The 14,724-nt window shown below is 35.2% G+C and overlaps 1 protein-coding gene across 2 annotated transcripts in view; it reads right to left on the reverse strand.

Moving 5' to 3' along the window:
• Positions 1 to 14,724, reverse strand: part of AP1S2 (adaptor related protein complex 1 subunit sigma 2) — a 30,697-nt gene that overhangs the window by 11,829 nt on the left and 4,144 nt on the right. For both annotated transcript variants that reach the window (XM_065645369.1, XM_065645379.1), the window contains exons 3-5: positions 9,332 to 9,440; positions 8,325 to 8,462; positions 1,661 to 1,755 (exon numbers count right to left, since the gene is read on the reverse strand). In XM_065645369.1, the coding sequence (XP_065501441.1) occupies positions 1,711 to 1,755; positions 8,325 to 8,462; positions 9,332 to 9,440 (292 nt within the window). In that variant the 3' untranslated portion in view covers positions 1,661 to 1,710. The remainder of the gene's footprint in view (positions 1 to 1,660; positions 1,756 to 8,324; positions 8,463 to 9,331; positions 9,441 to 14,724) is intronic.

The following is a 14,724-nucleotide window of genomic DNA, read 5'->3' on the forward strand; positions in this document are numbered from 1 at the left end:
TTAACCTCGGATGATGTTCCTTTAGCACAGATGATCTTCTTTCCTATATACAAGCTGCAGTTCCTTCTGGCAGGCAAACTATCCCTATCTCTTACTAGCTGCAACTATGTATCTGTCCCTCTCCACTCACTCCAGCAGATGCCACCCCCATTTCTTCATATTCTGTGGAGTCATGACAACTATGCAAGTTAAGCTTTATACACAGCAACAATTCCTTCACTCCTTCCAGGGAAGAGTACCACGCAGGAATAAGCATCTCAGGGAATCTGACAATCCCACTGTTTAAATTAATGGGGACGAAGCACATTTCTTAACAAACTGTGCTCATACATAGAATTCATCAGGGACATACTGTAGATAAGTAAACTAGAGTCACACAGAATTCTCTAAGCCTGAGATTGCATGTTCCAGAACCGGTCTTTGTAGCCATCTAAGACAATGAAAAAAGATTAAGACTCCTAAATAAAAGCTCTATGCTTACCATAGGTCCCCAAACAATATAAATACTTTTTAAAGCTTTACTCACAAGGAAACTTGACAGTTGCAGTATTAATACTAACCTCACCATGAGAATTCACACTCTTCATACATGAACTTGTTATCATGAAGAGGAGAGAAAAAGCAATAAACATGGGGAAAAAAACTGGAAAAAATCAAGCTTGAGCGTTCAGATTTTCTTATAGTTTTAGAATTTCTTCTTTGAGTTTGGACATATTCTGTTTTGAACAAAAGACTTGTTGGTTGACCTAACTCTACAGGTCTAATACACAAGCATGTTGTTATTAGCTACTCCCCACTCCCCAAAGATCAACACCTGTATCATATGCTAGGTAACTTAAATCATAAAAATACCCATACACCAACACTGAATTTGACTTTTGAACAAGTTAAATATTTTTGCCTATTATAATAATTTTCTTTTGTCTGGAGACTGAATCTTGATACTTACAAAGCCACATATGAAGTTAGATGTATTACTGCAGTTCCATATTACAAAAGCCAATTTGTTTACTGAACTACTTGTTTATCAAGATATCAAATAAGCAGCAAACTAAGTTTTCTCCAGCAAATCATTTTCATGTGTGTTTTAAACTTGCCTTATGTAAAATAAAATCTTACCTTTATTAGTAGGACTCCCACAACGTATTCCACTTATGCTTTGGACAAAAACATGTTGCAATGCACTATATATGCAAATAAGCTTTGTTCTGTCATGCAGCATCCGGCACTTGATATATAGTCAATTGCAGCAGCACCCAGTCTTTTTAGGGCACATTTTCTTTGCACAGCAGATGTAAACAGCTCATTTTCCAGTAAATACACAATTACAGAGGTCGATTGTAAGTAAACAAAGCCAAACATCTGTTTAGTTATTAGTTTTGGTATCCATTTCTCTAACTTGCATTATCCCACTTAATTATCAGCACCAAAGAAAGCCAGTAGAAGTCAGACACTTCAAGTTGATGCAGTTAGTACAAAAAAAGGAAAATAACAGGGATCACTCAAAGCACTCTTCAAAGACCATCATGCAAGTGTTGCAGAAAGTTAAGCCCATCACCCATTTTCTGTTTACCCTTGCAAGGACTTAATTAGGCGTGCAGCAGTCTTTCCATAGCACCCATTTAATCCATGCCACCAAAATGGTAAACTTGGTATTTACCAATCATTTAGATGGGGGTCAAAAGGGCTAATGCCTTAGATTGCTCTTAATCATAAGATATCCTCAGACAAACCTCCCCAGTCTTCGTTCTGGCTCTACAAACACAAAATCAAGCAGCAGTGAAAACGTAATACCAACTACTTAATTGAAGAAAAAAAAAAAAAGAAACAAAACTCCCAACACCCAGCCCATTATTTACACCATATTTACATTTAAAACAAAAGTTAGAAAATATTCTAAACTATATACAAATGTAAATTCAGTTATTTAACTCAAATGTGTTTCAGCTATTATTATTTAGGATAATGCAATTTTATTAAGTCCTACTAAAAGTCCAGTGTTAAGCAAGCAAACAACAGAAATGCATCAGTAAGAAAACGTCTGTTCAAAAACTCCAAGCAGATGGATTAAAAAAACCTTGTAAGTTTATTTTTCATGTCTTAATGAGATACAGGGTATTAGTAACTTAAAATAGTAAGTGCTAGAGAATTGTTCAGAAAGCTTCACCTGTGCTTGAACAAATATCAACTCAAAGGGGTTTTTTTTAAGAGAACTTAAGATCATTTATTCATTAGTACAATAGATTGAGAGTGTAATAGAATAGGATGCTACCAAATTTACATATATATATATATAAATAAATAAAATTTGGTGACTAAGTTTCACACATTACTAACGCTGATATTAAAGCATAATTCGTTTCACAAAGGAAAATAATAGTTTCATTCCACTTATCTACCTACCATCCCTGGAGTATTTTAGACATTTTAAGTCAAGAGCTATGTAATAATATTTACTATTAAGTCATTGTTACTTGCTGAGCTGTATGTGATAAGCCAGTCATTTTCAGGTAGTAATGCTTTAATCCATCTGTTAATCAAACATACTTAGATTTCTCAAAGAATTGTGACCATGAGGTCTTTTCAGACTTTTGATTTTAAACAGGCAAAATTTTTAGCTGAAGATTTAAAATATATATACACTTTTCATGCATCTTGTATCCATCACCACAACTTCTACTGTTGCTAGACAGCTTGGCAACAAAAACCACAGCTTCTCCCTTAAAAATAATAAATAAAAGCCCCAAAACACATAACAGCAATGGGCCTGACATCTGTACAACACACAGATAAGACCACAAAGAAATGAGAATCTAAAAACCAAACACAATGGGATGCCTTCTGGGGGCATTCATATTTTTTACACCTACTACTCTGATCTTTACAGGTAGTGAGAATTTTAGGAAAAGGTAGCAGCACTGCAACATGACACATCTCAGACAATTCTCAGACACCACAGTAAAAATGGAATTTTCTCCTCACTATCTCAAGGTTCAAATGTTAACATTGCTCTTTTCAGCATTCTGCCAGATTCAGGGAACATGTTCCATTAAAATGCAGATTAATGTGCTCATTCAGGAAGAGTACCTAATTCTGAAGATAAGATACTCCTTACTGTCAAGCAGTCCTCTGCAGTTATTCATTGAATTTACTGTGTTTATTGACCGAAAGTATGAAACTAAGTGCCTGACAACAGCTATGGCATATGCAGCAGTGCTAAAGGACTTCACTTACACTAATTTTTCTTACTTATAATTGAAACTTCCTAATGTTTCTATTTCCAAAACTGACTAAATGCATACTTAATACTTACATGAAAGACTCCTTCCTCACAACTTGTCTATTCTTAAGAACTTCTAATAAGCACTATGATTTCTCCAACAGAGTAAGATTACTCGCATCTTACATGCATACGCACTAGATAAAACACTCAGGGAAAAAAGGAGAATATTATGGAGACAGATTTACTAAAATGGTGTTTTAAAGGTCTGTACAAAAGCTGCTGAGGTGGAAAGTAGACTGCTTTCTATCATCTCCAATTCATAAAGTTGAAGGTAGATTGAGATCTGACAACATGTTTCTGGAAAGACAACTGGGTTTCTAAAGCATTTAGAAATCACAGCCTGCAAAACTACAATAAATCCAAAGCATCATGACACATCCAGAAAAGCAAGAAACTTCACAAAGAACATTAAGACACTGAACTGCATTTTTCTAAACAAGAACACAAAGCATACACAAAGAACAGATGCTAGCATGACAAGGCTTGGAACTTTAACTGACATGTTTGGAAATACTACACTTGCACATTTCCACATAATCAAACACTTCATAACTTCAGTATCTCCTTGCTCTCCATCCTGTGAACTCTGAATTTAAGAAGCAGTGTAGTTTTTATAACCACAACCACCCATATCATAATTGAACAGCAAATAAGCAAACTTTCCTAAGACAAGGTGCAACTAAATTCTTCCAAAGTGAAGCATATTATATACACAATGTTACAGAGCACCACTGTAGTCAAGCACATATACATGGCCTACTTCATTCAAAAATAACCTTCTGTTCAATTGATGTGGGAAAACACACAAAAGCAACTGATGTCTTCACTTAGGCCCAAAATACTTTTAACTTGTTTTTGAGTAATAGGTTTTGTGATAAACTATGACAGTCTTTAAGAACAAGCAATTCAACTTTTTATTTTACAAAAGTGTCAGCTACCAAAACAGTACCACAACTTACTGTTTCTTCTATGAGTTGGAGAGATTCGTATCTATTTCCTAATCCTTCAACAATAAAATAACATATCCTTTTCTCATTCATGGTAACTCTCATAGCTCCCCATACATATTTTCTAAAAATGTAATTACGGATCATTATCTGCGTCTAAAATCAAGCACATACATGTCTTAAGAACTGCAGTCTTACACTGGCCAACCAAACTGACTATCTGAAACTGAGACAGAAGTTAGAGATGAAGAACAGACCGCAATCAAGGCAGTCAGATGTCAATTATAATAAAGATTTCATTATTCATTCTTATTTCACATTGAGAGGAACACAGGTATAGCTGAGGCAAATAATGTCACTGCCGGCTTAGGAAGCCAGTCTATTTCAGTAGTCTGTATTTAAGAGCTAACATTAAGTGAAGACTGAATTAATTGCAGTAATTATGGTAAGTTACTCAGGAGACTTGTAAGAAACAGGTGCTTACAAAGGCTTCTTCCTAAACCAGACAAAAATCTTATACTCCCACCCACTCCAGGCTTAAACACCAGGGATTTTCTTTTCTCATTGCAAATGCTAACATTCCTTTATTTTGTCATATCTCAAGGACAATCTAATACCATCTCTCCACTGTTAGACACACCTTCAAACCTGCAGCTCCCAATTAGCACATTTCATCTCCAAGAAGAAAATTTTCATGGCATACATAGGAAATTCACCAAATTCTTTTCCAAAAATGCTAATTCTAAAATGAAAACTTTACATCTACATAGCAACGCTAAGCATCTAGCAGAAATCAGTTGACATTAACAACTTAAGCACCCTTCTGGATATAGGATGAGGTGAGGGCTTGAAACAGTGAAGGAAATAAGGTTAATTGATAACGTGTCTATTATTTTTCATGTGGAAGGACTAGTAGATACTACCTGAGACTAGACTGCAAGAGCCTAAGAAAAAAACACTCACATAGCTTTTAGAGTTTTGATCATTACTATAATAAAATAGAGACAGAAATAAACAAATGTGATTTGTCAACAGATCCAATGGCCATTTTATTGAGATACCGCTTTCAAAAATATACATTTTTTAAAAATATTTTAGACGTTCTGCAATCAACTACTAAAAGAATACATAGCCTACAAAAGAATAGTGGGGGACAAAATGGGAGGTAACTTCTGAAATACTTTTATAAAATCTATAAAGGATGAATGACAAAAAGAATTTCCACTCCAAGTAAAAATTTAGGAATATTTTTCTACTTCAAATGAAGATGAGCGAGTCTGTAGTTTTGCTTTTAAATTTATACATAACTGCCTGTTCTAGATATTAGTTATTTACTCCTTGATTTTGGTATTTTAGCACAGTGAAGGATCATGAACTTCCAACCACACTGAAGTACTTGGACTATCAATTAAAACACAGCAATTAAAGTTCTAGGTGAAAAAAAAAACACCCTAACTTTTCCATAGAATTTATTTTATCGCTAGTTTTATGCATTAAAAATTTAAGCATTATGAAATCATGCACAGGATTATCTTTTAGCTGTTCCACATACCACATGTATACAACTCATGCAACAACATACTGCATCTGCTAGTTTTCTTCTCTCAGTATAATTGAATTGTTGACAGAAGCAAGAGTGTCCTTTTCAGACATGCATGCCTTTGTAATCACTAGCTAAATATGAAAAATTTCTATAGCAAACAAGATATAAAATTAAAAAAAACACGTGACAGCATTCTAACAGATTTACAATAAAGAATGGAAGTACTGGAATAATTAGTTTTTACCACCATTCATATGGATAACACAGCCAGTCTTGACAACTGACCATTGATAAGTTATCAGGTGGTAATAAATGGGGGTGGGTAGGGAATGAATATTGGAACTGAGCACATTATTAAAGAGCTAACAAGAAAGTGAAGGTGAAAGAGACTTTAAAAGTTAGTCTGTTTCAGGCACATGAACTATAGCAGTTAGTAAGTGGACTGCACAGCACCAAGAACTTAAGGACAACTTAAGTAGGTGCTCAGAAACAGAAGTACATCCTGGAAAATTGCCACAGAAAATACAAGTAGGCAAGGCTATCAAGAACTAATTCACTATTCAGCAATTTATGTCTCTGCATATTTTCTTTTAACATCACACAAATAACCACTTAATGTATTTGTAATGATTTTCCTTTGTATTCTGTACAGCTTTTAATATTTAAGGTGCTTCATACATTAATGTAGCATTACTATTTAATAATGTTGCATATTGGACACTGATTAATAATTTTAAAATTAGGCCATGAGTGTTCAGGGCCAAATAAAAGTCCTTTTGTTACACATAATTAGAATCTGACATGGTCAAATACAAATACACAACAATCCTGCTACAAATGGTTTGCATTTGGAATCAAACCACACTTCATTCCAGTAGCTTTGAAGTATTCTGGGAAGCAGAAATTAACTGAAAGTAGCAAAAAGTCTCCAGTTGTGACAAACTATTATTTTAACAACCCTCTTCAAACTCAGCATGCACATAGCAGCAGTTCATACAAAAACAAACCTATGCAGAAAGAGCCCAACTTTTTTGGAAGCTAAATTTAAATATGAACTCAGACTTCTACGGGTTTTATAAACTAAAAAGCAGATATGAAGTAGTTTTATACTTGATCAACAACCAATATAACTAAGAATAAAAAACATAAAAATCAAACAGAATACAGTGGTGCTGTGATAAACAGTTACATTCCAATTTAATCAGAAAAGATTTAATAAACTTTGACAGAACAGAAAATCTCAGAGATAAGGAAAGAAAGGGTACTCAGAGTAAAGCTATCAGGGCAAGGGAAAAGTCACATTGAAAAAGCGATACTTCCTTTTGAGTAAAATTTTAAATTTGAAATTATACTAAGTGTAAAAAGAGAATGCTACTTGTTTGGACAGAAAAATCAGCAATTAATTCCTAGAGGTAGAATACATTTTTGCTTTAGAAGAGTCCAAAGAAAATGGCGAAAATAAAATTCGAAACCAGTGGGAATGAGAATACAGTAATTCTATTTTATGTATAATTAAACACACATTTGCAGGAGACAGACTGGAATAGATAACTAATCTGTTACTTCTGTTTTCATATTAAGAAAAGCAAAAGAGAAAAAATTATTTTTCCTCCCTCTTTGTAAACTGCAACGGGACTTCTGGTTAAGAGTCTTATGAGTGAACCACAGCACATTTAAAAAAAATTAAGGTGGTTCATCCCTGTTAAATCATTTGTTCCACTGACTAGCAAACAAGACTGATTCCCTCAGCATAACAGAATTTTGTGACTACTATTTAGACATTCAAGGATCTTAACAATGACCTCAAGACTACTACAATTAAGTAAAAAAGAAAAAACACATAAACAAAAAACGCCAAACAACCAGCATAGGATGGAGAAACATAGGGAAATGACATGTTTTTCTATACCATTGAACCCCTTCCCACAAAACATTTTTCAAAAGAAGAATGGTAGAGATGCAACCTGTCTTCAAAGTTAGCAATGAATAACAAAAGCATGCAAAGTAAAAATAAAATGTTTTTATACTTCATTCTGTATGTTTTTGTGGCACTACTATTAGTGCTTTGTCAACTTAAAAGACAGAAATGTGCCAGAGTAAGCAACCTATAACATAAAGGCAGGTCTTTAGAATTAGAACTATACCTGAATGAGTCTCAAAGAAGAGAGTCTAGCTTCTGGATTTCAGCAATGAAACAGTAAAGAAGTGAACATGCATCAGGTATGACAAAACACTAATGGCTGATTAATATAAAGATGAAGGACATAACAAAACTAAGTTAAAGAAGCATGAGCTATAGTTATCTAGGTTTACACACAAAACAGCCACTTGCATTTCTAGCAAAATGCAAAATCACAGTAGGTTACAATATACACATGCCAAACAAATTAAAAGAGCAGATAACGTCATATTACACAGCTAGGACAACTAACTAGAAACTACATGCTAAGCATGCTAAAAAGCACCTTCTCCAAGCTTAGAGAAACAGAAGCTTTTTCTATTCACAGCCTACCATGCTGGTACTTTGGCCAGAGACATTTAATTTGCTTACCTCCTGTAAGAGATCTGCCTGTTCAATGGCTTTGAGAACATTTTTCTTGGAAGTCTCCTGAACTTCCCCTCCTAAAAGGAACTCATCCAGAATGAAATAGGCTTTTTCAAAATTGAAGATGATATCAAGTTCACATACCTAAAAAGAAAATCAAGTGTTATTGCAAAATGAGAGGATACGATCTATTGAGATATATCCTCTCACAAAACTTAACTTGTTCACAGCTACACCCAACTTCCAGATCTTAGACTGAGGCTCTAACATTTCAAGCAGTGGGGCAACCAAAAACCACACCACCACACAAAACAAACAAACAAAACACACACACAAAAACAGAACAGCACCACAAAAAAACCAAAAAAACCCCACCCAAACACACCACCACCACCACCACAGTCCTTTGAGAAAAAAATAAAAACCTTTTTCTTGCTCGAGTTAAAAACAGTTATAGCAACCTTTCTGAAAAGCATTTTCATTGTTAAATAGGGTTCAATTCACAACTGTCAGTCTGACATGGTTCTTCATGAGGCAAAGGAATATCCCTAATAAAAGTTCTCTTCTTGCCTGCACTATTCAAAAGCAGATCATGCAGTCTCATGGAAAAATTTAAAAATACAATGATCATGAATTTCTTACTCATCCTGTTCATTTCCTAGTCAGGACTATAAGGCAGAAGGATGAGCAGCAGTATTTTAGAAAAGTGCTAACATACATTACTATAGTTGTTTGTGTCTGCTATTTGATGAAGCAGATGTTTGTCTTTCCTTCCTCCTCCTGCTAGTTCACGACCAGCTGCCTCCTTCAGAAGCAGATATAAGAGGTGCTCACATACTAGAGGAGCAGCAACTATCAGTTTAGTTAGGCCAAGTAAGCAATATAAAATGTGTTAGATACAGTTTTTCAACAGCTAGTTGATCATGCTTCTTAAAAGTGCTGTAGACATAAAAAATGACATAATGTAAAGAGACTGTGAATCTATAAAAATTAATAAGAAATTACTAACTCACGCTGCCAAAATACTTGTCAAGAAGTTCTACATAGCGATGAATTATTTCCAGTGTTATTAGTTCATTGTCCTGATCTTCAATAGCACAGCAGAAATAGAGGCTTGCGTATCTGTAATAAAAAAGTAATCCTGATGCTAACATAAGAACATGAGGGAAACGAATGTATTTCAGATGTATTATGTTCTCAGTAGTCCTTCATACTCAAGTTTACCATACCGTTACTCCAAATGAACAGCCACGCAAGTTCTGCCAAAGAGAGGCTGAAAGACCAGCAGACATATGCATGTACAAAAGGGATCTGCCTCCTTGAGCCAAGCAAGACTTCAGTCTTTACCATCCTTTAGCTGATGGAATTAAATTAGCCTAAGAAGCAGCTAGAAAAGGAAATGTGTTTGATTTTTTGGCCTCCTCGCAGAGTTCTGAGGCAAGATATTTTCTCTACTATCTGTAACATCCAAACACTGGCATACTAATCAACAGATTCAGTCTTAAATCACACAAGCTATACAGAGAGATATTAAAAACCATAGAAAATTCCTTGGGAAAGATAAATTGATTTAGCAATTAGGATTTGGTCTTAATAGAGAATTTAACAAATGCTCCCAAAACTCCAAAACTAACACTAATGTCATATACCCCAATTGCTATTAAGTCAACAACTCAATCACTACTAACTGTTCTGGTATCAGACTAGCAAGAGGCCATCAGCTAGTTTCTAGCAACCCACTTCTACCTTAGAAGACAGGGAATTCTTTACTTCAGATATGAGCTGAGCTTGAGTTCCACTTTAAAAAAAGGCCATCCAATCCTACTGTGCACTACCATATAGTTGTTCAACTCACATTTAAAAAAGCTGATGCAAAAATCAAAACAGGAACAAAAGCTGAAAAATCCATTAAGTCTTTTCTAAAGTGCCAAAACCATATGCCATACAGACACACATGGCACAAATGAGATTTCAAATAACACCTGTTGTAACTGATAATTTACATGAACCAGAAACAGCTGTTGTTCGCCCATTAAGAGAGGACAACTGGCCACATTAGGCACTCTTTGAGTAGCCAGCCCTATTGAAAAAGAAGTCATTCAGATGTGAATGCCAAGTTTAAGATGCATTTTTGTCTCCCTGTACACAGAAACATATACACCACCTTTTAAACATTAATCATATTTTATCAGCTGGGACTTTGTAAGCTCTCAAAGAAACAGTAAGGGGTTTTGGCTCGAAGTCCTGCAAAAAGAAAAGTTGTATTTTGTAGCTATGTTCAAATTTGTCTCCCAGCCACTTAGCTAGTGTCATTTATGACCTGGAGGTCCTTCTGCGCTCTGCTCTAGCTGAGTCAAATTGCTATGGCTTCATCATGAACAAGTTAGAGTAGCTTTTTTAAGTTTTAAGTTTTTAAGCTTTTTTAAGCTTTTTTTAAGTTTTAAACTATTATAAAAAAATTGCTGCCTACAACTTCTTTCCATCCTACCACAAAACATGATGGGGGGAAGCAAGGAAAGACATCTCCATTGAAGCAGTTAAGACTTCAATTCCCTTGCTCTTTCATCTCTTCACCATGGTGACTTGTCAGCTCATCAGAAGTTCTATCCGAGCAGAGCTCTTTTGAACTGTTTGTGTTTGTGCCTCACTAATTCTTCAAGGATAATTGCAGTTCATCATAGTAGCTTGCAAGATTCAATCTGTATAAGGCAACTTTTAGACGAAGCTATTTTAAAACTACTGGAAAGTGATACTATAGAGAAAAACACATGTTTTCAAAGCTATTGAGAAACTTTTGAGTAAAATTCTGTTATAGTTCATGGTAGAAAAAAGAGCTATGCACATTAGTTGACATTTACGCTAATTATGAGCACTCAGGTCAAATCCATCTAAGCAAAGCTTTCTTCATATTCAGATGAGCAGCAGTGATTATGATAGAGTGTATTAATAGTTAAACTGTTCCCTTACAGTGCTTAAAACACAAGTTGAATCACATACTAGCAGACCTTATAAAATCAAATTTGACTCAAATATTTGAAGTTTATCCACATGGGACAGTACTTTTGCGCTTCCCTACTACTTAAGAGTCTCTTTTGATACACAGAACGATTTTATACAAATACCCCAAAAAAAGAGGAGGGTGGGGAGGGAGAGAGGTACACTAAATAACAGAAAATACTTTTCCCAAAAAACATGGTTTGCTTTCAGCATCCTCATTTAAAAAAAACATACAACATACTTTGGAAAGACTTGATTTGGCAGCTAGTGAGTAGACTACACAATCAAGGTCTGCCAACTGCAGTTCTGGAGAAAAAATACCAAGAAACAAAAACTACTCAGTGTACATCTTCACACAAAATAGGGGCCTGGGTATCTATCATTATATGCAGAGAATATTTTTCAAAGTATTTTCAGGTGGCAATCGTGACGGACAAATCACTACTCAATAAAAGAAAACAAATGCAGATTCAATAAGCCTACATGGCAAATAGTGGAAAAGTATAAACAAGTCAAACATCGTTGCAAAGAGCATAAGTGTATTACAAAGGTATACTTTTCTTCAGATCCAAATTCTCAAAGGTGACAGTTTATTGTAATTTTTTTTTCTCTGCAGACCAGGACTTCAGAAAAGTGTCCAAATACAGTCTACAACAGATAAACTAGAGGTTTTGCCAAGTGTAGAAGCTTACACAGAGTGTGTCCATACAAAGATGAGCAGATTACTGTATTCAGGCTGAAAAAGATTTCTGTTCTGCAGAAGCATTGTTTCTTCCTAATGAGCCTGACAGAAAACTGTCTTTCGTATGCATCCAATGAAAAGGCAAATACTGATAGTAAAGTATGCCACATCACACAAAAGCACATGTAGTACAGTTTAGAAAAAACATTCTGCTATTTTGATACATATTACAATTATGCATTGGTTACGTTTTGTTTGTTTGTGGGGGTTTTTTGTATGTTTGGTGTTGTGGGTTTTTTTTCCGTTTGGTTTGATTTTTTTTTTCCTCAGTAGGTATTGGTAGCAGAATTTTCATCCCCAAATCTACTGCTTACACTCATTTAGGGAAACACTTTACGATAAACATCCTCCACTTGTCAGAAGGGAGACCAAAAAAGAGACACCAAAACAGTTTGGAAAAATCACCTAAGAACACAACATGGGATATAAGAACAAAAAGGAAACACAGAAGGTATAAATACTCACACAAACTCCAGCCTTCAGGTAGATGACATTGGCATTTTTTTGTGGAAGGAAACAGAACTCAGGCACCTCCGCCCCCTCCCAACAGTTGCACTAGTTCAGTAGTGGGAAGCCTCACAATCAGCAGGCAATGCTTCAGCACAGCTCTCCACTACTATGCTTGCAGCCAGGTTCAGTAACTCTGCTGGGGGATCAGGTCACCATGGGCAGAGCATAACTTGCAAATTCTACTAGTTCTGTGGTGTTCTCCTACTAGGTGAGAGAACACCTGTTTGAAGTCATCCCTGGAAGTTTGTCATGAGATAAAGCTGCAAGCCATAAGACTGTCATCATCTAAGTCACATTGCCTGTAAATTCTAACTGCAGAAATGTAAAGCCTACAGAGTTTGGCAGGAGCAGAGCTGAACTGCAAATGACAACCAAGCCTCCTTTAAGAGGCAGACAGGTGCTTAAGGGATGCCAAGAATCTGGGGTCTGGTGATAGTTCACCTCAGTTGATGAGTGAAATCTGAGACCACTGAAGTTGTGTTTGGCAAAATGTATTTTTTCCTCCTACAAAAAAATTCTACACTTCTTTAATAAAATAAGAAGTTCTGAGAATCTAGGACAGGCAGATCAGTCACTATTCAGTCAAAGATACAGAAATCAACCGTAATAACACTACCCAAGATAAGCATTTCTTTTTCAGCTTCTCATTTCAGCAAGGTTATACTCCCAGTAGTTTTAGAAACGAACAAAAGGTTGGTACTGGTAATCATCTAAGAAAAAGCTGCTGCTTCTTGATGCTGAGGTCCTCTTAGTGCCACATGAACTAGAATCCTGTACAAAGAGGACCTTGCTAGGGAATAGACTGCCTTAGTTTAGTGATCAAATTAAAATAACCAAACCCAAGTACTTAATTCACTACAATCATTGCATTCAGTCAGTTTTACAGAATCACCTAATCAACATCACAGTAACATTTTCAACGGACAAAACTGGCAGTTAAGATGAACATAAAGACAGGGATCATGTCAACTGCTGGCCACATATCACTAGACACCTTAGGTTCAAAATAATTTGAGCTAAAAGACATACAACTTGCAAAATGGGCTCTTTCATTGTTTCTTTCAGTGAGGGAAGGGCAAAAATTAAGTTTAAAAAATTATTTTTTCTTAAGTCTTTAACCTAAAATTAGGTTAAGTTAAAAGTAAAATATTATTGCCACAACATTCAGGGCAGCACAAGCTATGACAGTTTCATAACTTCATACTGCAAATATAGTTCCAAACTGACACATAAAAGCAAAGCTACAATCCTTAATCGAATTACCAATCAAAATAGCAAAGTTCCACAATCTCAGTTAACCAAATTCTAACAAAGTAAAATTTACATAAAAATCAGTTATTCTGAAATTTCTGATTTTGACTGCAATATACTACACAAGGAAAATAACTATAACTGCCAGGAACTAAAATAGTGAACAGCTGAGATCTTAAAAAAAAAATCATATCCTATCTAAAGTTCCATTTTTTAGTAACATTAGAAATGTTAACATTTAACACATTTTTCTGTCACAAGTGGAAAGCTGCATGGACTTCTACCCTATATGATACAATATTACTATAGTTAATTTTTAAAATGACAAAATATGAAGAGCGATCATTAATTTTGTTTGCTAAGTTTCTAATCAACTGTCTGCAGATGATTCCCTCTCTATTTTAATAAAGTGCAATTGTTGTTGACTTCCCATATTTGATTTTTTTTTCTCCCTCCAGAAAGTCACTTCAAATCTGTGTCTCTTGAAGTTAGAAGCTCACATGCTTTTTCAATTTTCTAGTCTCTACCAGCCTGAAAAACTCTCTTCCAAATCAATTACAGAAGACATACATCCCAATGCATGAACTATGTCAAAAGCAGGGCACATTTTCATCTGTTTTGTAGCTCTAAAGAAAAAATTAAGGCAGCAGCCATGACTGACCCTATTTTGCAACCACTACCAATGCTACATGTATGAAGCCAAGGAAAATAAGTTATTCACACAGATTCAGATGAATTTTTAAGACACCACGTTCTATTTTCTTCAAGTTTCATTCAGAAAGCATCATATAAGGATGAAATACTGCAGAGCTACGGAGTCTAATCAAAATAGTTCCACTTTCTTGATAAATGTTAAGAAGGCAGCAAAAGCTACTGGCTTGCCAATTTTGCATTTGAGTTCATTCT

The sequence above is a fragment of the Caloenas nicobarica genome, chromosome 1 (assembly GCF_036013445.1).
Source record: "Caloenas nicobarica isolate bCalNic1 chromosome 1, bCalNic1.hap1, whole genome shotgun sequence".
Classification (NCBI taxonomy): Eukaryota; Metazoa; Chordata; class Aves; order Columbiformes; family Columbidae; genus Caloenas; species Caloenas nicobarica.